The sequence below is a fragment of the Crotalus tigris genome, unplaced genomic scaffold, assembly GCF_016545835.1.
Source record: "Crotalus tigris isolate CLP2741 ecotype Arizona unplaced genomic scaffold, ASM1654583v1 scf7180000019817.510193, whole genome shotgun sequence".
Classification (NCBI taxonomy): Eukaryota; Metazoa; Chordata; class Lepidosauria; order Squamata; family Viperidae; genus Crotalus; species Crotalus tigris.
In genome coordinates this window covers 284,112-308,823 of record NW_024097726.1, presented here as the reverse complement: position 1 = coordinate 308,823, position 24,712 = coordinate 284,112, and the positions used below count along the sequence as shown (strand labels likewise).

The 24,712-nt window shown below is 38.3% G+C and overlaps 1 protein-coding gene across 1 annotated transcript; it reads right to left on the bottom strand.

Annotated features, from left to right (window-relative positions):
• Nucleotides 1-16,764: 16,764 nt before the first annotated feature.
• On the bottom strand, nucleotides 16,765-24,470 carry LOC120317763 (vomeronasal type-2 receptor 26-like). The gene is made up of 7 exons (XM_039364603.1): nucleotides 24,268-24,470; nucleotides 23,195-23,486; nucleotides 22,237-22,291; nucleotides 20,948-21,282; nucleotides 20,036-20,260; nucleotides 19,495-19,621; nucleotides 16,765-17,663 (listed from the first exon to the last, which is right to left on the bottom strand). Exons 1-7 carry the CDS (start codon nucleotides 24,468-24,470, stop codon nucleotides 16,765-16,767), a joined length of 2,136 nt encoding a protein of 711 aa, XP_039220537.1.
• Nucleotides 24,471-24,712: the final 242 nt, after the last annotated feature.

Genomic DNA, 24,712 nt, shown 5'->3' with positions numbered 1-24,712 from the left:
GCTTTTGGGATGGTGAAAATGTTTTTGTCTTCCAGAGTATGTATGCACCCCAATGGTTCATCCACTGTTTAATCCAAAGATTTTATCTGAAAATGCCCTTCATGGGACAATCCATCAATTTCTGTTTGAAGAGCCGTGTGTGTGCCAATTTGTATCTTGAATATCACCAGATTCGGAATATATATTCTGGCAAGGAAGAAAGGCAGGAGGGAACGTGACACAATGAATCAGCCAGGATCATTATTATCCCTTGTGCCAATCTCCCTGTGGTTCAAAAGTTAATTAACAACTAAAGAGATACCTTGATTGTTGTTGAATTGAAATGCCTTCATGCAAAGTCTTTAATATTTGAGCCTAGCTAAAAAAAAAACATGATGATTCCGCTAGATAATTGTTTTATTTTTCATGGAGCAGCATGGTGGTCTAAAGGGTGAGTTTTTGCCACTCAGTTAGGAGTCTGTGAATTTGATCCTAGGTAGTGACAGATGTTTTTCTCTTTGGGCATAAAATATCTGCTGTGAACTCCATGTAGGCATCAGGAAGGGCATCAGGGCAGTAAATGCTCAGGTCCATTCAGTCACCCTGATTCCACCCCAAAGAAAGGGATAACAGGGTTATTAAAAGAAAAAAAATATTTTTCATGAAAGAATAAATGGCTAATAGTTTAATTATTTTTTTAACTGAACACAGGCCAATGTAAATATTCTAAGTTAGAGCACCACAAACCACAATAGGAAATATTGAACTGATACATAAAGAAAAGAAAAATTGTGGTTATTGAGCGTGACTGTCAGAATTTCCATGGCTCTGTTTCAGCAGGTTGTGTGGTCCATCAATGAATCTTTATCTTCATGCATAGTGTCCCATGCGGACCACTGGATATCTTCTCTGAAACCGTCATGGCTACCTCACCATATGTTTGCTGCATATTTTGTGGGTGCTGCTTCCTTTATTGTTGATTGTTGATCCTAAGAAGCAAAATTTAAACTTCAGGATCTTGTTTGTCAATTCTGGTTGCTGCATATTAATCTGTTTTTTTTAAACTATATTTAATCATATCCTCATTAGCAGGGGGAATTTAATTTTATAAAGTCCTTTTGCTCAGCAAGTGTGGGCTCAACTAAGATTCCTGTAAGAAATAATTATTTTGCTATTGGTGAGATAATAAGTGTCTGATGGTTTAATAATGAGAAAATGCCAATTAAAATAATATATAGTAAGGACAATGACAATAAAAATAGGCCTAGGGCTTCCAGTGGCGCTACACTGGTGATGGAGGCTACTTTGTAGCTGTCATCCTGAGAAAGTGTTAGAACCGCTGAGAATAGCAGGCATCAGTTGTTCTGCGGTTTAAAACCTCCTTCCTGGGTAAAGGGAAGGAGGGGAGTATCACCCTGCATAGTGGTAGAGCCTCTGAAATCCCCAAAAGAATCTTTTTTGGGGGTGAAAAGAGTACTCCCATGGAGTTCAGGGTGTCTCCGCTTCTCAGCTGTCTTTGTCTCTCGCTGTTGGGGATAAAGCAAGACGCCACTCCCACCTCTGCAACTAAAGAGAACTGGTGAGTTATTTTAAAAGCGGACAGAGCTGAAGAGAGGATTTTACTTTTTTTCTCTCTTTTGCGGAGAGGGAAAGTAAAATGGCGATTGGCAGTTTTCTTTTTTTTTAAGGGATCGGAATGGAACGGATTGGTTACTTAATTACTTTTTTTTATAATGATTTTTTTGAAGGAGGATTTGGGTTTTAGGAGGATTATTTTCCCTCTCTGTTTAACTTTTTTTTTTTTACTTTTCTAAGGGATTTCTTTTTTGTATTTTTTAAGAAGGAGGAAAGAAGAAATAATTTTTTTAAAAGAAAAGATGGCTTCAAAGCGCCAAGCAACTTCTACAGTACCTAAGGTGGCTTCTTCTCCTGCGATATTACCAGCACAACAACCTAAAGCCACACCACCATCTTCTCCTCCTTTGCAACCAATAACGGTAAAAGACTTGCAAGATATAATGGGAAATGTTATATCTCAAATTAGAGGTGAAGTGAAAGAGCTTTTAGTGGAGAATAACAGTATTTTGAGGCAAGATATAGTTTTGGCTTTAAAAGGTCTTGCTTCTGTCGTTGAAAAATTGGATTCTCGTGTTGAAGAAGTTGAAGACAAAGTGGAGGTGTTGGAGGAAAAATTTGAAGGAATGGAAAAAAAGGTGGAAATTTCACAAGATGAAATTGTCATGTCTCAATATAGAGAGATGGAATTCACTTTAAGAATTAAGGGTCTAAGAGAGAATATGCAACAAGACTTGAGAGAGATGGTAGTAAATGACTTTGCTGTGATTTTGGGCAGAGAAAAAGAGGAAATATCCAGAGAAATTGAAAAAATATTCAGAGTCAACTCTTGGATTGCAAAGCAAAGAAATCTGCCAAGAGATGTGGTAATTTACTTTGGGAAAAGATCTTTGCGTAATGAAATCATACAAGCTTTTTATAATAAGAGGTTTCAGATTGCTGCACAAGATGTCATAATTTTAAAGGAGATCCCATCTAAAATTTTAAGAAGAAGAAAAGAGTTTGCTTTTTTAGCAGATGAACTTAAAAAGAGGCAGATGCCATTCAGATGGGATATTCCGATTGGAATAGTGGTGAGCCAAGCGGGGACACGTTATAGACTTAATACTGTTTCAAAAGCAAAGGAGTTTTATACTTCGGTCCTGGGAGCACGCTCATCACCACCTATAATGTTTAAAGCTTTGGATGGGAAGGAGGTAGAACAGCAGTCTGAAGAAGCTGTATTGATGAAAGCTGGAGAGCCACAGGCTGAGTGGTTTCAACAAGCTGAGATGAAAGAGCAGAGAATGACTCAAGCTGTGCATAGACGAAAGGAAAAGGAACAACAGAAGAAAGAGGTTAAAGAAGTCTCACAAGAATTTGTTTCTGAGCCTGTGGGAGGAGCAAGACCTAAGAGATCTTCGGTGCAATCCTCAATGGCAGATCTTCAAGCAGTCTTCTCCAGGCTATTGGATGAGGGAGATGGTAAAGCTCCTGACATGGAATGTTAATGGCCTTAATTCCCCTCAGAAGAGAAAGAAAATATTTCACTATTTGAAACAACATAATAATGACATTATTTGTTTGCAGGAAATGCATATTATTTCTAAAGATCAAAAATATTTAGCTAATGCTCGATTGGGATCTCATTTTGTATCCTTTGCTCCTGGGAAAAAAGGGGGTGTAGTTATTTATGTTAAGCAAAATCTATCAGTTTGTTTAGTAGATTCTGATCCTCAAGGGAGATATGTAATGATTGAAGTGGGATTGTATGGCAAGAAAATACTTATAGTAGGTTTGTATGCACCAAATCAACAACAGGAACAATTTTATAGGTTGTTACATCAAAAATTGACTTTATTGGATTATAGATCTGTCATATTAATGGGAGATTGGAATGGAGTTTTAGATACATATAGAGATAAAAAAAGGATTTTCTACTTCTTTTAAACAGGCCAAATTACCTAAGGCCTTTTTTGATTTGAAAGAGGACTGGGAGTTGCGAGATTATTGGCGAGAACATAATATGGAAGAGAGAGACTTCACCTTTTTTTCGGATAGACATCAATCTTTTTCAAGAATTGACTTTTTCCCCTATTACAACGGACTTATATTTTAGGGTAAAGAATGCAAAGATATTTCCAAGGACATTGACAGATCACAGCCCAGTGTGGATGGAACTGGCTACTGAAAAAGAGGAGAGGAGATTTGGAGGTTGAATGAAAATTTATTTAGACAAGTAATGAATGTTCAGAAACTTAAAGGGTATTTAAAGGAATATTTTGTTTTAAATATGCATAAGGAAACTTCAATGGCAATGGTATGGGATGCAAGTAAAGCTTATATGCGTGGGGTTTTGATACAAATGAATAAGGCTTATAGACAGAAACAGGTGCAAAAACGTAAGGAGTTGGAAGATGAGATTAAATTAAAAGAAAAAGTCTTAATTTCGAATCCTACAGATGAGAAGGTTAAGGAATCCATAAAATTGCTTAAATTGCAATTTAATATGTTAATGGCAGATCAGACTGCAACCAATTTACTTTATATGAAACATAATACATTTTGTAACGCTAATAAGCCAGGGAGATGGCTGGCTTATCAATTGCGAAAGAAACAGAAGTTGAGAATTATAGATAAAATAAATCATAATGGTAAATTGGTATATCAGAAGGAATTGATTAAGAAATCTTTTTTAGATTATTATACAAAATTATATATGGGTAGGAAAGTACAGGCTTTAGATATAGATAAATATTTACAAGATGCTCATTTTCCTAAGTTAACAGAAGATCAGAAACAAGAATTAATGGATTGGTTACTATAGAGGAAATTGTTACAGTAATTAAACAATTAAAAGCAGGTAAAGCACCGGGTACTGATGGATTGACATCAATTTATTATAAGACTCTGATAGATGAGATGATAGAACCTTTAAGGGAACTTTTTAATAATATATTACAGGGATTAGAGACTCCCCTGTCTTGGGGTAGAGCTTTTATATCCTTGATTCCAAAAGAGGATCAAGATCTTACTTTACCAAAAAATTATAGACCTATATCTCTTTTGAATGTAGATTATAAGATTTTTTCGAAAATCTTAGCTAATAGACTTATGACTGTGTTAAATCAATTGATACATATGGACCAAACTGGTTTTTTATTTATTTTTATTTTTTTATATATATATTTTTTTTTAATTGAGAATTTTTAAATTTTTACAAAAACAAGTCCCCTTCCCATACCCCCCCCAACCCTACCTCACCCCCCTCTTTCCCGACCTCCCAAACCCTCCCCTGGACTTCCCAGAGCTAAGTACAGGCTTAATTAAGAAAAAAAAACTTAAAACACTTTTAAAACCTAAACAAATTTAAATACAATCATCATTCTATATAAACTCCCTCCAAAAACGCAAATTTAAACATTACTTTCTTTGAATATCTATGCCTATAATATAAAATCTAATTTCTCCCTCTTTCTTTATCCTAATACAAAAAGATAAACATATAAACCTTTGTTATACCATTAAAACTAAATACTCTTAGAAAACTTAAAATAAATACATATTTCCTTCAATCTTCATAATCTTCTCACCTATCCAAAAAAAGAAAAAAAAGACTTAAAAATCCTAAACAAATCTAGACACATTTAGTTAAACAAATTATTTTCTCTTAAAAATATTAATAATATTATTTAAAAACTTGAAACAGTTTTGAATCCTAAACAAATCTAAATACAATCATCATTCTATATAGACTTCCTCCAAAAACACAAATTTAAACATTACTTTCTTTCCTAAACAAATCTAGACATTTAATTAAACAAATTATTTTCTCTTAGAAATATTAATAATATTTAAAAACCAAATTTAAGCATTACTTGAAACTTAAACAAGTTATGCTGCCTTCGAAACACAAATTTATTAGAATCCCCTCACTGAAATAAACAAATTATAATCCCTTCAAAACACAAGTTTAAACAATATTATCATTAAAGGTTTAAAACTTAAAGCTGAAATATATTATTATCCCAAAACACATGTTTAGACATTACATAAGACATTTTCCAAAAACGATATAAGTTTTACTTCTCCCACAATCTCAATAGTAAACTTCTTGTCTAAAGTTCTCATTCAATGTCCATAATTTTCTGTCCAATAACCGGGTACATCCACTATAAACACAAACTTCTTATCTAAAATTTTCATTCAATATCCATAATCTTCTGTCTAATAGCCAGTTGGATCTACTATAAGCACAATCCATATCGGTCTCTCTTGCCCGCAAGCATCGAAAACAATGCATGGAATTCTGCCCTTGAAGATCGCTCCAAAGAGTCCACAAGCTCAGGAATCAGTACCTGTGAAACTTCCTCAACCTCCTTCTTCTGTTGGTCTTTCTCTTTACATTTATATGTTACTTTTTCTTTACATTTATATGTTGCACAAGTCTCAGGGACCGATACCTGTAAAACTTCCTCAGTGAATTCCTCCTTGTGTTGATCTTCACAATTATAAGTTGTACAAGTTATCCTCTGCCCGTTCCTCTCTTGTTGGTGCCCCTCAAGCTGAAATTTCCCAATTTCCATTTCTGAAGATTGCTCCAAAGACTTTGTAGGTCTAACTTCCGAAGCCAATACAGGTGAGGATTCCTTAAGTTCCTCCTTGTGTTGATCTTTACAATTGTAAGTTATACAAGTTATTCTCTGCCCGTTCCTCTCTTGTTGATACCCCTCAAACTGAGATTTCCCAATTTCCATTTCAGGCAGCAATTCTACCCTTGAAGATTGCTCCAAAGACTTTGTAGGTCCAACATCTCCCAGAAATTCAGAGACCACTGAATATGAAACTTCCTTAACCTTCTTCTGTTGCTGCTTTTCTTTGGAATTATGTGCTACACAAGTTATCTTCTGCTCCTCAATCTGGACTTGTTGAGACCTAATAGATGGCGATGCACATACCCCCAGGACCGAAGTATAAAAATCTTTTGCTTGAGAAACAGTATTAAGTCTATGACATGTCCCCAGGTAGTTCACCACCATTCCAGTCGGAACATCCCATCTGAATAGAATTTTTCTCTTTTTAAGTTCATTTGCTAGAAAAGCAAACTCCTTTCTTCTTCTTAAAATTTTAGATGGGATCTCCTTAAAAATTATGACATCTTGTGAAGCAATTTGAAATCTCTTCTTATAATAGGCTTGCACAATTTCATTGCGTAAAGATCTTTTACCAAAGTAAATTACCACATCTCTTGGCAGATTCTTCTGTGCTGCCACCACAGAGTTAACCCTAAATAATTTTTCAATTTCACTAAGTATTCCCTCTTTTTCTTTATTCAAAATCAATGCAAAATCCTTTGCAACCATTTCTTTCAAATCTCCTTTCAAAGACTCTGCCAGGCCTCTGATTCTTAAGGCATATTCCATTTGTCCATATTGAAGCATAAGAATCTCATTTTCCATTTCTTTTTCCATACTTTCAATTTTCCCCTCCATTATGTCCACTTTTTCATCTACCTCTTCCACATGGGAGTTCATCTTTTCAAGAACAGAAGCAACTCCTTCTAAAGCCAAAACAAAATCTTGTCTCAAGATCTTATTATTTTCCTCTAAAATCTTTTTCATTTCTGCCCTAATTTGAATTATAACATCTCCCATCATGTTTTGCAAATCCTTCATAGTTATTAGCTGACCCCCAGAAGAGGGTGAAACTGTTGATTTAGAAGCTGTAGAAATCCCTGGACGCTTTGGAGCCATCTTAAAGAAAAACCTTTAGCCCTTCTTAAAAAATTATAAAAATTCCTTCAAAAATCATAACTCCCTCCAAAGAAGGTCATTATAATAAAAAGAAAAAAGGGAAAAAAAAGGAAGAGAAAGAGAGTTAAAAAAAGGCTTTACTCCTTCTTAAAAATTGCAAAAAATTAAACAGAAAAAAGTCCTTCAAAAAAGGATCATTACAATAAAAAGAAGGGAGAAGAAAAAGAGAAAAATAATAATAATAATAATAATTAAATAGAAAAAGTCCGTTCCAAAAAAAAATACTTAGAGATACCAAAAACAACCATTCCAATCATAAGAAAATAAAAAGGGAAAGGGAAAGGAAAGAAAAAGAAACACCAAAAAGCCTGCCGGTCAGCATTCTAACTTCAGAAAAAAAAACACCGAGAGATTTGCCGATCGCCATTTTACTTTCCCTTTCAACAAAAAAATAAAAAATAGAAAGAGAGAATAAAAATAGAAGCAAGTCTTAAAACTTAAAATCCAAATAAATCAAAGAAAGCAAAAACTAAATCCTCTACTCAGCTCTGTCCGTTTATAAAAAAACTCACCAGTTCTCTTTAAGCACGGAGGTGTTTGCAGCGGCTGGTTTTGTCCCTGAGGACAAAAACAGCTGGGAAGCGGAGACAAGTCTGAACTCCGTGGGAGCACTCCTTTCACCCCCCCCCCCCAAAAAACTTGGGGGGTGCAAAAGAGGCTCTACCACTATTCAGACACTCTCTACCCCCCCCCTTTGCCCGGGAGGGGGATTTTGAACCGCTGAACAGCTGATGTCTGCTGTTCATAGCGGTTCTTACACCTACCCAGGAGAGACGGCTACAAAGTAGCCGCCATCGCGCGCGCAAAATCCACCGGAAGTCCGACCAAACTGGTTTTATAACTGGAAGATATATGAAAAATAATGTTAGACAAATTATTAATTTAATAGAATATTTGGATAAGAACAATCAGATTTCTGCAGGATTGATGTTTTTAGATGCTGAAAAAGCTTTTGATCAGTTAAATTGGCAATTTATGTTAAGATTGGTTGAGGAAATGAATTTTGGAGATAAAATTTTACAGGCTCTTCGAGCCATTTATCAAAATCAAATGGCGCAACTTATAGTTAATGGAGGTTTATCAGAGGTATTTCCAATTGAAAAGGGGACTAGACAGGGATGTCCATTGTCGCCTTTGCTGTTTGTTTTAACTTTGGAAATTTTGCTGATCAAAATTCATGAATCACCTAATATAAAAGGAATAGAAATCAATAAAAATGGTTATAAATTAAGGGCCTTTGCAGATGATTTGGTTGTTACTTTGTCTCAACCAACTTATTCTGTATTGGAGTTGTTACAATTGATAAATCAGTTTGGACAAGTTTCAGGTTTCAAGATCAATAATAATAAGACTAAAATATTGTCAAAAAACATGACCAACTCGGATAAGGAGATTTTAGTTAGACTGACAGGTTTCGAGGTTGTTAATAAGGTAAAATATATGGGGGTTATCTTATCTGCTTCCAATGCAAAACTGTATAAAAATAATTATGAAAGGCTGTGGTTTAAAATACAAAAGGATTTAGAGAATTGGAAAAAGCTCCAATTGTCTCTATTGGGGAGAATAGCAGCGATTAAAATGAATGTTTTGCCAAAGTTTTTTTTTCTATTTCAAATGATACCTATTTTAAAGAAAGAAGCAAACCTAGATGAATGGCAGAAAGGTATCAATAAATTTGTTTGGGCAGGGAAAAAAACCAAGAGTAAAACTTAAAATTATACAAGATATACGAGATAGAGGTGGACTCAAGGTACCGAATTTGAAATTGTATTATGATGCTGTGGTTTTAACATTAATTAGTGATTGGGTTAATTTAACAAATGTAGATATACTCCTTTTGGAAGGATGGGATTTATTGTATGGATGGCATGCCTATTTAATTTATAATAAAAAAGTTGACAGGGTTTTCAAGTATCATATTTTAAGAACTTCTTTACTTTGGGTTTGGAAGAAATATTATAGAATTGATTCAAGAATTCCATTATGTGCTATTCCATGGCATGCAATAGAAGGAATAAGGAAAGGAGTTGTTCTGGCCCATATAGCTCTATGGTCCAGCTCTATGTTGGAATGTCTGGCAGTTATTGGGTTAAATGCTAGGTATGTGGATGGGTCAGTGGGAGGAGTTCCAAAGGTCTTTGGGAGACTTCCTGGACACAAGCCACATGGGAATCTCTTTGTCTGTAAGAAGCATGGGCCATGGAAGGTCTCCCTATAAAGATGGTATAAAGAGCAAAATCTTCTTACCTAAGGAAAGGATCTGAAAGATGAACAAACATGTATTTCCAGCAGCACCAATCTCAACGTGAACGCAAGTAATCTTTCTCATTAAAATATATTTGTTTATTATAAGATCGTTTCTTTTGAGTTAACTATCTGACTGGATTTGAAATATAACGCTCCAAATTTGGGTCAGTATAGTAAGAAGATTTACTCATAATTTGTGCCATCTTTTGAAAACAAATAGTAAATTGGCAAAGATTAATTCTCCTCTCAAAGCTGCAACAGTTTGAAGAAAGAGAATCAAATTGGTTAGACTTTTCTCTGCATAAACCTTCAAGGAAGTAAAGATTCTCTTGATGCTTGTAAGAGCCTGCAAAGCAAAGCCAGCATGTCTGTGTAAAAGACAGCTTTCAAGGAGTGATTCAGAAGTTTTGTTATGCTAATTCGCTTGCTAGCTAACTTTCAAAATGAAAAGTGCCTTGTATCTGATTCAAAATTACTTTGTTCCTTGCATGAAAAGTTTGAATTTTAACACCAAAAGGAGCTTGGGCTTTTCCCCCTCCCCTCTTTGCCAGTGAATCACGCAGCCTGAAACAAAGGACTGTTTAATGACTGCCTCTAAAGTTCAGACAAAAGCAAGGTTTATTGCCTTTCAATAAACTCATCTGTTGCCATAGTGACAGCCCTAGGTATGCTCGGAATTTCAGCCAATGTTATAAGGAGGAATCATCGCAGAAGCACCCCCTGGTGGTCATGCAATTTTTTTTCTAGCTGAGTCACAACAGCCACAATTAATTCAGCACACAACAGAGCAAATCTGTTAGTTAAAGTGCAAGCTACTTAAAGTTATCCCAAGCTACCAACACCCCCCAGAGGGCACAGAGTGATCTTACCAGAAGCATTCACTCACTCACCCAAGCTGAGCACTAAGCTGTCCCAGCTTGAGAGACAGGAAGCAAGAGCCAATTGCCTTCGCCTATTATCACAGCTGATGACCCGGAGTTCCAGCCTGCCACACGCCAGGTGGGAGTTTGTACCTCTACATTCTCTCAGTGGCTCACTAGCAGTAACGTGGCAATAGGAAGAATTTGGCTAGCCTTTCTCCAGACGCCCCCTAGTGGTTAAAGGAAGCTCTACACGCAAGCCTTTAACCGCACCCAGAGAAGCCCCTCTAGTGGACAAAGGGTGAACCTCAAAGCCAGAGCACCCTGGTAGCTGACCCACAGCAAGTGACCCCTAGTGGTGAAAGGGTGAACTGCACTGAAGTACCCACAAATACAGGAGAACGCACTCAGTGGCATCTCCACCCACAGACAGCACCTCAGAAGCTGATCTACAAGTAGCGACCCCTAGTGGTCAAAGAGAGAAGTTCTTCAAATTCTCTTCAAAATAGCTGAGAATGACACTGAACCTATCCTAGCCATAGCTGAGCATCCTACTGGTCTAGCAGAAGGGGTTCAACCTATCAGCCTAGTTGAGATACATCAACCAGCCCACAGACGCCATGCATTCACATCTGATGGAGAAATGGCACATCATCCACAGACGCCATGAACGAAGTTGGGAGAGATTATACAAACTCTACCATGAACAGAAGGAGGAACTCTCCCCAGAACGAGCACACGCAGTGCAAGGAGATAAGGAAGACGCCTACGTGCAATGGATGGACTCTGAATGGCAACTCAAGGACATTCAAGAACAATTAAGAGACTCAAGAATCAATAGCAAGATGCACAACCTCAAGGTACTAAACAAGGAACGCAAGAAGTTTCTAGAGAGTTCACAGGGTTCCCCACAGCCCAAGCCTCGCCAGAAAAGTAGACTGGTCGACAGGGCCGAGTCCAAAGTCTCCTGCTACTCATATGCACCATCCCAATGGTCGCACGCAGATCCATCCCACGTGTCTGAAACAGCCTCATCTTTTCGCCACATATCCAAGACACATTCCAGCATGTCCCAACAACCGCACGTCACAGGACCCTCATGCCATTCAAAGGCATCTTCTCGCCAGAGCCATACATCTCAAGCCTCAGGAGCAGAGAGCATCGCCGCCCGTCTCAGGGAAGCATGGATCAATACCGCAATGGCTAACGTTGCTGCACAAGTAGCAGTAGACGACAAGCTACATAGAGAAGACTTGGCCAAAGCTCAGGCCAACTTTGAGATTTTCCAGCGACAACAGAGAGCAAAAGAGGCAGCCGCAATAGAAGCGATCCTGCAGAGAGAGTTAGAAGATGCCATGTCAACGCCCAATTTGGAAAGTCTAGGAAGGGAAAGTTCTCACAGCCATGTACAGGCCTATGTGGACAACCAAAGCGCACTCCAGAATGCACAGATGAGAGCACCTCAGCCAGCCACAAGCCCCCCAAGACCGAGTAGACAAACAGAGGAATCTCAACGACCTGATTCGCTGGTCAACCACAGAGTTGATGACACGACACCTAGGTCACGAGATCCTCCTGCCGTTGCTGCCACATCGAACCTGATGGCAACAACTGCACAGCGGGGAGTGCCACAAGATCTTTCCACCGTTATTACCCCATTGAACCCCATAAAACCATGCCTACAACACTGCATGCTTGTGACAACCAAACTGTTTTGGTAGCAACAGTATTCCAACTGCGCCTAGAACAACACTGCACGCTTGTGACAACCAAACCTGTTTTGGTAGCAACAGTGTTTCAACCGTGCCTAGAACAACACTGCATGCTTGTGACAACCAAACCTGTTTTGGTAGCAACAGTGTTCCAACCGCGCCTAGAACAACACTGCATGCTTGTGACAACCAAACCTATTTTGGTAACAACAGTGCTCCAACCGCACCTAGAGTATCGCACGCTTGTAACAACCAAACCTGTTTTGGAAGCAACCGTGTTCCAGACAAGCAAGACTTACTACAATTTAGCTTTGTCCATAAAGGACAAACAAGACAAACAACGCCCCCAAGACTGGGAGTCATGGAGCATACTCCCAAAATGTCTCCAAAGCATGCAAGTGCAGCGCATGTATGTCTCCAGCTCACCTGCCCCAGTGCAGAAGAAAGAGTTGTACGCTTCCTTAGATGTGCCTACGAAGGTGTCTGCAGCCTTAAGATACGTCTCACTCTACAGCAGGGAGAGCCACACTTACGTTATCTTGTTTGTGACCATAAGATGCATCAGAGTCTACAGCGAGGAGTGCTGCAGTCTTGATGTCTTCTTAGGAAAAGCGAGACTAACAATACAAGAAGGCCACACCGTACCAAGGTTACAGCTATATGGCACCACTTTGGCTGTAAAGCTGACCAACTTGACAGCAAAGACGTTGTGCCTTGAACTACAGTCTACCACCTTCTACGCAGACAGCAAGGTGATGTCAAGCTACATCTGCAAACAAAGTGGACACTTCTACGTCCATGTAAACAACAGAGAGAAAAGGATTGAAACATCCTTAAGCCCTGAACAATGGCAATATGTGCCAACAAATAAGAACTTTGTTAACCAAGTAAAGTGGCCCAACCTTGCCACACAGATAACAGAACTGATCTGGCTAGAAAGTCTTCAGCTCTTGGCCTGTCCAAATAGACAGATGCCACATAGACCAAAACGTTATGCACTTCCAGCTTCAGATCAAAGTGCCAACCTTCAACCTCAGACACCCGGTAAACGTCAACCAATCCGCTTCAAAACCCTGTCTAAGCGCAGACAACTGAAGTTAGGCATAGTTTTGATCGTCTTGATCACTTGTCTCAGCACCCCAAGAATTAGCCTTGTAGAAGCCTGCAAGGACTTACTGCCTTTCATGGACTCCATGTCATTAAATACACTGACACCCACACATGAAGTCCTCACCCTGACAACAACAGTAGCAGTCCTCTTCAGTACTCCACCGGTGGCTCCAGACCCTTCGGTTCTTGAGTATCCTGAGTCTTCTGCTCAAGCTGTTGTTCCTGATTCTTCACTTCCAGCTGCTGTTCCTGACCTTTCAGTCCCAGCTGTTGTTCCTGATTCTTCAGCTCCGGCTGTTCCTGAGTTTCCAGATGCTCCTGATCCTGAGTTTCCAGCTGTTCCTGAGTTTTCTGATGTTCCTGATCTTGATTCTTCAGCCCCAACTGTTCCTGAGTTTCCAGATTCAGCTGTTTATGTCTTTCCAGGTTTTTCAGTTCCTGAGTATCCTGTGAATCCAGTTCCCCTCATTCCCGAGAAGCTTGGGTTCCAGTTTTTTCTGTTCCAGATTTGGTTCCAGTTTCCTTCACAGGAAGAAGACCTTGTCTCATTGGGAGACAAGACTGCATACCAGAACTATTGGCCCACGGTTCCTGCGCACCGGGCCCACCCACTTGATGAACTAGTTTACCCAGCTGAGATCCAGATCATGAAGCCACATGAGTCAGGTCGTGACTCAAAGACACTGGTCCATCGCCAATGAAGACTGAACCAGAAGATTAAACCTCAAATTATGTATTGTCTTATGCATTGTTTGATGTAACACTTGCCTTTTTCATAATTGTGCATGTTTTATGTTTACCTTATAGTTATGCATGTTTGATACCAAGTTTTTACCTAGTTAGTCACAAGTTAACCACAATGAGTATTGCATGCCTTGATGCTACGTTTTTACTATTTTAATAGTGGAAATATAAATTTCCAAGCGGGGAGTGTTCTGGCCCATATAGCTCTATGGTCCAGCTCTATGTTGGAATGTCTGGCAGTTATTGGGTTAAATTCTAGGTATGTGGATGGGTCAGTGGGAGGAGTTCCAAAGGTCTTTGGGAGACTTCCTGGACACAAGCCACATGGGAATCTCTTTGTCTGTAAGAAGCATGGGCCATGGAAGGTCTCCCTATAAGATGGTATAAAGAGCAAAATCTTCTTACCTAAGGAAAGGATCTGAAAGATGAACAAACATGTATTTCTAGCAGCACCAATCTCAACGTGAACGCAAGTAATCTTTCTCATTAAAATATATTTGTTTATTATAAGATCGTTTCTTTTGAGTTAACTATCTGACTGGATTTGAAATATAACGCTCCAAATTTGGGTCAGTATAGGAGTTAAGATGGATAATATTTCTTATATACAATTACTTAAGTGGGATGGTAAAAATTGGCAATTAAAATCTATAGATGAATTAGCACAAGAAAATATTAATTATTCATGGTTTCAGTATAGACAATTATTGGAAAGGTGGAAGATAGATTATAAAGTGGGTTTGCTTAGAGAGGATGAGAACTTGTTAAAACAAATTAGAGATCAAAGTCGAACCCACATAAAAAGAATTTATGGTGTATTAGTGGAATTGGATTCAGAAGCAGAATTAAAGATTGTATGGTTAAATGGGCTCAAAATTTTGATGAACCGATTCTATTAGATACATGGGAGACTATTTGGGTGAGGAATGTTAAATTTACACAAGCGCAAAATTTACAGGAAAATTTTTTATAAAATGGCACCTTGACCCACAAAAAATGTCTCGTATGTATTCAAATTTGCAGCCTAAATGTTGGAGATGTGGCTGCTTGGATGCAATGTATTATCATATCTGGTGGTCATGTAAAAGCATAAAAGCCTTTTGGAGCAAGATATGGTGGAATATTCAAAGAATTTTCAAAAGAAGGATAAAATTTACCCCACAACTGTTTTTGTTGGGTATTGTTTCTGATTGTGATGACAAAAAGATTATTTTAATGTTAAATTTAATTACAGCGGCAAGGTTGTTAATAGGACAATATTGGAAGAAGGAATCTTTGCCTACGTTGCAAGAATGGTTTCTTAAAGTTTTTTACTTAGCTGAAATGGCAAAAATTTCGGCTTTCTTGAAAGATCAATCGCAAGAGAAGTATCTCTTAGTGTGGAAAAGATGGATAAATTTTATACAATATAAGTATGATATAAGAAAATATCATTTAGCTTTTGAATAATTTATTTTTAAAGTTGAAGATATTATTTAGAAGTGTAGAATAGTTTTTTTATTATTATTATTATTTTATTTTTTTATTTTCTTCTTTTTCTGTTTCTGTTTTATATATATAATGATTTAATGATTTGTTTACTGAATGTAATTATATTTGTTTAAGGTTTATTTGGGTTTAAAAGTTTTTTTCTTTTAAGTTCTAGTTAACCCTGTATTCAGCTCTGGGAAGAATGGGGGAGGGTTTTGGGGTGGGTTGGGAGGGATTGGGGAAGGGGTTTTTTATTGTAAAATTGTAAAAATTTATAATAAAGTAAAAATAGGCCTAATAGTTCAAATTCATGTTCATTTTCCACGTAAAATAAACAGAGTAGTTGAATAGAGAAGAGGAAACTTTTCTACCTATTAAAGAATGCCAATTAAACCAGATAGCCTTTTGGATGAGTTCACTCATATTTCCAGGCAGAGAATGCTAATGTGAACCAACACCAATATTGATATCATGGAATTAAAATACAGGACCCAAAGCAAATTTATTTATTTATTTATATCCAGTTTTTATTATTTTTACCAATAACTCCAAGCATCAAACATATCCAACACACTTTCCTCTTCCTATTTCCCCCCAAACAACAATGGCCCTGTGAAGTGGGTTGTGCTGAGAGAGAGGGACTGTCCTAAAGTCACCCAGGTGGCTTTCATGGTTAAAGCAAAATTCATAGTCTTCTGCTGTTTAGTCTGACGTGGTATTTTATTAAACATATATTACATAAAGAAAGGGGTCTCCTCCAAAGGACTAATGGAAGACATACCTAAATCAAACCAAATCAAATCAAACTTGATATGGACATCACCCAGCATACACTTCTAGTAAGGGATGAGGCAGAAGGAAATTACATTTCATATAATATCCTTAAGTTGCAATAGGATACAGTAAAAATATCTTGGTGGATGGAGAGTGAATGGCTAGACGGTTCATGAATTTTTTTTAAAAAAACAGAGTTAAATGTATATTAAATGCTCAAAAACATTTTACCTTTTACCTGTCAAAGATGACCAATCAATCCAAAAGAGATCCCCTGTGATACTGAGCTAAATACATGTCTATAAAATATCCATTAGATTTTTCCCATATTTATACACTGGTTTATGAAGTGAAGCTATAAAAACCATGAACTGCCAGCTGCCCTTTATCCTTAAAGTCAATATGTCAAATCTCTTAAAAATATAAACAGACAGATTGTCAAAATCTTGTTAGCTTGATGTATTCAAAGGAAAAAAAAGTTAGGTAAAACAATCTGATGTACTACATTCTCTTTATTAGTTGTTCCCTGTGGTTTAGCTCAGGCCGCAAAACAATGATGTAGCACTTTGGCAAGAATATGCATCCCAGTAATGCAGCGCTGGAAGACAAGATGGAGAAGACCTCCACAGCTACCATGACTTTGCCTTTTGTGCTCATATAGGCTGGAAAGAAGGAGATCCACACACTGCAAAAGGCCAACATGCTGAAAGTGATGAACTTGGCTTCATTGAAACTATCAGGTAATTTACGGGCAAGGAAAGCCACAATGAAGCTGGCAATGGCCAAGAAACCCATGTAGCCCAAGACACAATAGAAGAATGTAGCTGCCCCCTCATTGCACTGTAAAATCACTTCTTGGGGCTCTAAGTGCATCTCTAACTCAGGGAATGGGGGATATATTGACAACCAAAGAGTACAAATACATACTTGAACAAGAGAACAGGAAAGGACAGCAGCAAAGGCCAATCTTTTCCCCACCCACTTCCTCATTTGAGATCCAGGTTTAGTGGCCATGAAAGCTACAACCACCGTGATGGTTTTTGCCAGTACACTAGAAATGGCCACTGAGAAGGTAATTCCAAAAGTTGGTTGTCTGAGAAGGCAGGTCACTTTGCCAGGTTGGCTGAGAAATAAAAAAGAGGAGAGAAAACAGAAGAAAAGCGAGACAAGAAGGGTATAGGTGAGAGACCTGTTGTTGGCTCTGACAATGGGAGTGTCCCTGTGTTTAATAAAAGTTCCAAGTACCCAAGATGTCAAGAAGAAGAAACCAAGAGTGACTGAGGCTAAAACAATTCCTAAAGCTTCTTCAAAAGTTAGAAAGACCAGCTGTTTCAGGATACATCCTTTCTTTTCTTTATTTGGGTAATGATCTTCTGAACATTCAAAACAGTCATTCATATCTGGAACGAAAAGCCAATGAATTTGTCATCTATCCATTTTGCGTTTTTGAAAATTTTAGCCTGTGTGGATGCCAGTTCTATAATGTACCTTTCTGATAAAATGATATTTAGAGTAGAACAGAAGAGAACAGAACAGAATAGAACAGAACAGAATAGAATAGAAACTTTATTGTCACTTTGAATGTACACTAATTGGCATACATTAAAATGGAATTTCATTGCATACAGCTCTCAAAGGGACACGTCCATCCCTGTATTTTTTCTTGACTTTAAGATGCTTTTGTTTTCTACGTGGAGAACAATAGTTGGTTCTACAAATATCCATCCTGTGTTCCTTGAATGATAAAATAACTGATCCGTTCATAAGACATCTGTGACCTAGTGAAATTCCCTTTGCTTCGACGTATTTTCCGGTTTTTATGGAAGTTAAAACTTGGAAAATGGCAGATCATGTGGAAAAGAAATGTTGCACTCATTGCAGCTAAACTGACCTTAATCAGTTTATAGCACTCAGAATGTTGAGGGTGAAGGTTCATTTTCTCAACTTTTTGTTAGCAGGCTACGTAACATTTTCAGTGGCATTTAGTAGATTTCTATTTCACTGCTTTACTATTTATAAGTGCTTTAGGTGGGGATGGGTCAGGTATGAGTCATCAGAGAGGGGCTTGTGATGGGCCTTGTGATGGGGAAGGTACTTCAGGTCATGATCATTGTAGAGTGTGAATTATCAGTGGCTGAGGTATGAGTCATCAATGAGAAGATGGTGATGGATCTTGACCCCCTGATAATTCACATCCTCCAATGGCCCTGACCTCTCGATCACGAGCCCATCTCTGATGACTCACATCTGAGACATCATAAGACCCTCATTTGACACACCCACGCCTGAAGTCCTTATAAAGCAGATATATGAAACACAAGGACTGCGTGTCGGGGCCGGCCTGCCAAGGGCCCAAATTTGGCCCCTGGAGCTGATCCAGAAATGGCAAGGGATCAGCCCCCGCTGCCCCAGTCCCGGTTGCCCCAGCCCTTGCCCATCCCAACCCAGCTTGGCACCCTCCCAATGCACAAACAGGAAATGGCGAGTGCTTGGTTTCTGGTGGTGCACAGGAACAGCTGCAGCTCATTTGCCTCATCCTGATCTGCCCCTCCCAGCATCGCCCACCTCTCTCCACCTCGCCCGTCAATCCTGGCCATGCCCGACTTTGATGGCCCTCTCCTCCTCCAGCTCTGCTTTGCTGGGCCTCGCCTCACCACGCCCAGCTCCACTTTTCTGGGCCAGGAACCAAAGCGCTGCTGAAAACAGTGGAGTCTGTATGTGTGCCTTCCTTGCCCACATCAGCCTTGCTCTCCACGCCATGCTACAGCTGATCTTTGGCAAGGAGAGCTTAGCTGACGGGTGAGTTTATAGGAGGCACACACACATACTCCACTCTTTTCAATGGCCCTTATTGCCACTGGGGCTGCTGCTCACCTTCCTAGGCACTAGCGCCTCCATGCCCCACTCACTGGCCTGATCTGCCAGCCTGCAAGGCTTCCCTTTCACTAGGATCATCCTACCCCCTAGTGGGAAAGCCATGGCCTGTGGACGCTACACTGTTAATATCTCCCCCTCACCTCACCCTTTCTTGAGCAGGGTGGAGATAGAATGGGACTTTTAGGCCATGGAGCCTCTGCCTGCCAGCATGTGATAGGAGATCACAGGGGCTGTCGGGGGGACACGACAGGTGAACAATGGTGGCATGCACTTTCTGGCATGGGTGGGGGTCAGAAGCAAAACTGCCCTTTCGGCAGATGTAAAGTCAATCCTGGCGTGAAATTGATAACCTACCAGTTCCATTAGAAATCTTTCCTTCTAAGCATGGAACGCAGTCATAGCAACAGAACTGACTGCCTTCAGCCCTTCTCTTCCAGGATCCAGGGGAACAGTGGTCATTACACAAAGAAACAGGAAGAACCTACAGACATAAACATAGCCATTGATATGAAAGAATCCCGATTAAACAATGGAAATTATTTACATTGGGTTACATAAATGACCTTTAACATTGTTAACATTTTACAGAGGGTTAGGGTTAGGGTTATTTGTTCCTTTGTATCTGAACATGATTGAGCCGTAGTGGCACAACAGTTAGAATGCAGTATTGCATGCTAATTCAGGTCATTGCCAGGAATTCAAAGTTGACTCAGCCTTCCATCCTTCTGAGGTCAGTAAAATGAGGGCCCAGATTTTTGGGGACAATATGCTGATTCTGTAAACTGTTTAGAGAGGACTGTAAAGCACTATGAAGCGGTATATACTGTTAGTCTAAGCACTATTGCTATTACTTTTCAATAATATAATAAAACAACAGCCCAATTGCTATTCATACCTGGTTAAAACCAGGGTGCCAAAGGATTGTGTTCTCAATGATAACTTCTTTCCCTTTTGGAGCATTGGGGTGTAACTTTCCAATTTTAACTCTCTGAAAGGATCTGTTTGGGAAAGTGATCATGTTGATAATGTCAAAGCCACCAGGACTTTCTCTTCTGTCTTTAAAGAAGACTCTTTCTCCAGCTGAGTTGTTAAAAGAAATCTCTTGAAATAACTGGTGGAGCTACTTGGAGGAGAAAAATAAAGTCAAAAAGGAAACAATGCATAAAGAATTTCTCTTTCTTTTACTCTTTCTTCCAAGGAAACCAAACAAATACAGAAGAAGAAAATGTCAACACACCAAGAACAATCAATAACTGAAATATGGAACTTACTTTATTAATTAATCGTCATGAGTACTTTAAAGACAGCAAACTCAGCAATTCTTCCTGTAATTTACCATAAATCTAAAAACCAACATCATTTCATGGAAATAACACACCTCTTCTACAATACAACAACTGTCATAAGCTTTATGTTCCCAGGATAACTAACCTGCCTTGATTAAATTTCAAAAAACTAATAAAAAATGAAATGTTCCCATTTCAGAAAGATTTGTTGGGCAAAAAACAAAGACTGCCTTCAGATGCCTCTCCACTGTATTCTTGGAACCAGGACTGATGAATTTAGAAGTCAGGAAAGAAGAAATGGTGATTAGTGGAATGATGATAGATACATTCATCCCTTTGATTAGAGTAGTATGAGTTTTAAATCTCTTTTATTCCGTAACAAGGAACAATCTCTTGCAATAAAACTCTAGTTGCTTTAGGATCTCTAATGATATGTGGCTATAGACCAGGGGAAACAAGCCATATCACATTGAGAATTACTATTTGCTAAAACAAAAGATAGGAATGGCATGGGAGATTACCTGCCAAGGCTGCAGATTTGGAAATTCAACCTTTTGAATTTTTGTCCATTTGGGACTTGATGTCTTTGCCTCATGCAAAGAATGTGCCACTGCATAAACAGCATTGTAGATACTGTAGCTTTGGCTAGTCATCTTCAACTCAAACAGAGGTGCGGGCAGATTCTCCAAATTCTCTTCCCCAGTACAGGTTCCACTGATAGATGAAGGTAAGTCTGCCTTTAAAAACACGCAGTCAAACAATTGTTGCCAAACCTCTTGAAGAAATCCATCTTTGTGGGTGGAAGGTTTGATGACTTGAAGAAATTCTTTGAAGCCTTTAACTTCTCTTGAATGCACTGTAAAGGAAAGAGCCCCATGGTACATTTGGAGATCCCAACTCTTTTGAATTCCAGTCAGTATGAAATCAATTGGGTTCATCAGGATCCAAACCTTTCTGAATAATGATCTGTTTTTATTTTCTGGATCACGTAGAAACATGACAGTTCTGAGCCACACTATTGTGAATGATTCTCCGTACACAAGAAAAACATTTGTTTTCTGATCCATCAATTTATTAGAAATAATTGAGACTGAATCGAACAATTCTGACAAATCTTCTAAGTGGATATGTTGTGGAATTTTTTGTGTGAAAGCTAAACAGATCCCATTCTGTGAAAGCAATGGCTGCAGTTTCTGCAAAAAACGTTCTCCCTTAGTTTCAAATGCAAAGACTCCAATCCACCTCCATCCAAAATGGAGGAAAAGTTGTATAACTCCCATGTACTGATAGTCCTCATTTGGCACCATGCAATAAAGTGAAGATAATTTGTTACTCTGAAATTCTTCCTGGGCAAAAGAGCCATAGGTCAACTACAGGAAAAGAAGGAAGGAAGGAAGGAAGGAAGGAAGGAAGGAAGGAAGGAAGGAAGGAAGGAAGGAAGATAGACAGAAAGAGGAAAGGGAAGGGAAGGAAAGGAAAGGAAAGAAAAGAAGGAAGAAAATTATTATTTATGATAACCAGTGGAAAAAGATGGAAAAAATGACTCCTGGGTGGAAACCGAACAATTGAAAAGTTGTCAACGTCTAGGTACATTATGCTTTTGATGAACATTACAGCAATAAAACCCCCAAGATGAAATATTTTCTCACTGAATGAATATAACTGGACTACAAGCTAAATTTAGTTTGCTACTATGGAGTTTCAGATAGCTCATGTCTATGAACAGCCTGAAACCTGCTAAGTATCTGAGCATGTAAACTCTTCCTAGCTTAAGAAAAAAGCTTTTTAAGAGCTAGGGTTGTTGTGTTACCTTCTGCCGTTCTCTGGCCCAGGTAGAGAATACATGAAAGACTATGCACAAGACTCTGGAGGAACAGAAAAAATCAAGTATATCTTCATTTACTGCAATTATTATAGAAATCTCCAAAAGTAAAATAAAGCTCCAGTCCTTCAACAATTTCCGGGCAAATCAGCTGAATTTTACATTCAATTATTATTAACAGACACCAACCCAGACATAGCAAAGAGAATTGTCACTATTATTGGGTGACTTGGTGGAATCTAGCAGTAAGTTGATGGCAGCAGTGAAAATGCTGGATAGCCTTGAGTTGGGGAGGAGCAGGAAATGACTGAAAGGAGATCCTTCCTAAAACCATGAGACATGATAGCAGTGTTCCAATATTTATGGGTTGCTACAAAGATGAGGGGTAAATTATTTTCCAAAGCTTCCAAAAGCAAGAGGAGAAACAATGGATGGAAACCAATCAAGGAGACAAACAACCTAAAAATAAGGATAAATTTCCTAATGGTGAGAACAATCAACCAGTGGAACAGATTGCCTCCAGAAGTTGTGGGTGCTGCATTACTGGAGGCTTTCAAAAAGAGACTGGAAAAGCATTTATCTGAAATTGTATATGGTCTCCTGCTCAGAGAGTGTAGCATATGCTAGCCAGCCTTTTCACTCCTTCTCTCAACACAGCTCCAGAATTCAATCATATGTAGTGGTCATACCGGAATATCAGATGATCATCTCAAATAAGATTAATTTTGTCCTGTTAATTTGTGGTTTAAATTTTACTTTTCTAATCTTTCAAATAAAAGATTTTAATTTTCTTGATTGATTACTTTGAGCCAACCTATTGGGTTGTGAGAAAAATTGCAGAAGGGAGAAAAAGTGGATTTAATTGAAAGGCATGGCCAAAATATACTCTCTGATATTCATTAAAAAAGAAAGAAAAGTTTCTCTTTCAACCTTCTGCAAAAATTACCTGTGGAATTTTGAAGATACTTATAACTTGTGCCATATAGGATGAAGTAGGGGCATCTAATCCTCCAATGATGGCCATGAGATTCTTCTGGATATAACATTTGTAGTTTGGAAGAAATTCCTGGGATTTGAAAAGGAGGTCCAGAGTGGAGCGATAGGTCATGCTTGGGTTGTAGTAACTATCATAGATGTGGAACCCAAGAGTGACGTTAGGTAAGATCTGGAAGTCCTCATTGATCTCCTTCACAGCAAAGGCCAAGGCAAGGACATGCTGGTAGAATTTGGTTATTACACTGCAAATAAATTAAATACCCCATTGAAAAAATAATTTCACAATTCTTGTAAGGAGGCATCCTCTCTATATGGATAACAAACCATTTCTCTTGGAAGTGGGAATAGAATAGCTTTTCTAAAATATTCAATAATTTCCTCAGAGTTCAGTTCTGCATTTTACCTGGTGTTTTCATGATTTACTACCATCATATAATACAGCAAATAAAAGTAGTGACTTTTTTCAGTTAACAAATATAATTCTGACAATTTGGGCACAAAGTATAACAGGAACAGCTTCAGCAAGTATCACTCATTTACTCTATGTACGTTTTGTGAGGGCTGATCATACAGAACATTTTTTCAATTACCTCAAGCTCATTAAATTTAAATTATACAATAAATTAATCATTATATTAAAGTCTTTCTCATGAAATTCATGTTATTTTGGTGTAAGAAGTCCTTCAATAGACTTCTTGTACCTAACTTTCATGCATATCATGTTAAGGATATTAATATAATGTAAAGAAAATGCTTTCTTCTGCTATAAGACAATACATGTGAAAGATAAAGGCTTGTATGTGTGTGTTTGTGTGTGTGTATGTGTGTGTGTAAACCCTGCATTTATTTTCAAAAGCTTTTACAGCTTTCTCATGAAAGTTTGGTGTAAAGTGTCCTTCAATAGACTTCTTGCACCAAACTTTCATGCATTTCACGAGATAGAATGTAAAGAAAGCAAATATCAGAAATTTTGGGGGACCTGGCTAAGCTAAGAAAATACATGGGAAAAATAAAACTGCTTACAGAGGTAAGTCATAAGGTTTTAGAGAAGGGTGTTCCTTAAATTCAATTTCATAAAAGTGGTAAAAAATGTGAGACACCATCCCACCAATGACAAGATCTCCAGGCTGGAACCACTCATGAGGAACAGGGAAAGCTTCACTTGAAGGGCATCTCAGAGTAACTACCTTGTGCATCAGGAACATCAAAAGGAATAACATCTTCATGCTTTTGGGATGGTGAAAATGTTTTTGTCTTCCAGAGTATGTATGCACCCCAATGGTTCATCCACTGTTTAATCAAAAGATTTTATCTCAAAATGCCCTTCATGGGACAATCCATCAATTTCTGTTTGAAGAGCCGTGTGTGTGCCAATTTGTATCTTGACTATCACCAGATTCGAAATATATATTCTGGCAAGGAAGAAAGGCAGGAGGGAACGTGACACAATGAATGAGCCAGGATCATT

Coding starts and splice junctions, on each gene's coding strand:
- LOC120317763 (XM_039364603.1), bottom strand. CDS start 24,470: ATGAAGATGTTATTCCTTTTGATGTTCCTGATGCACAAGGTAGTTACT. Junction 23,487..24,267: donor AAACCTTATGACTTACCTCT/GTAAGCAGTTTT, acceptor ATTTATTTGCAG/TGTAATAACCAAATTCTACC. Junction 19,622..20,035: donor GGCACCCTGGTTTTAACCAG/GTATGAATAGCA, acceptor TTATGTCTGTAG/GTTCTTCCTGTTTCTTTGTG.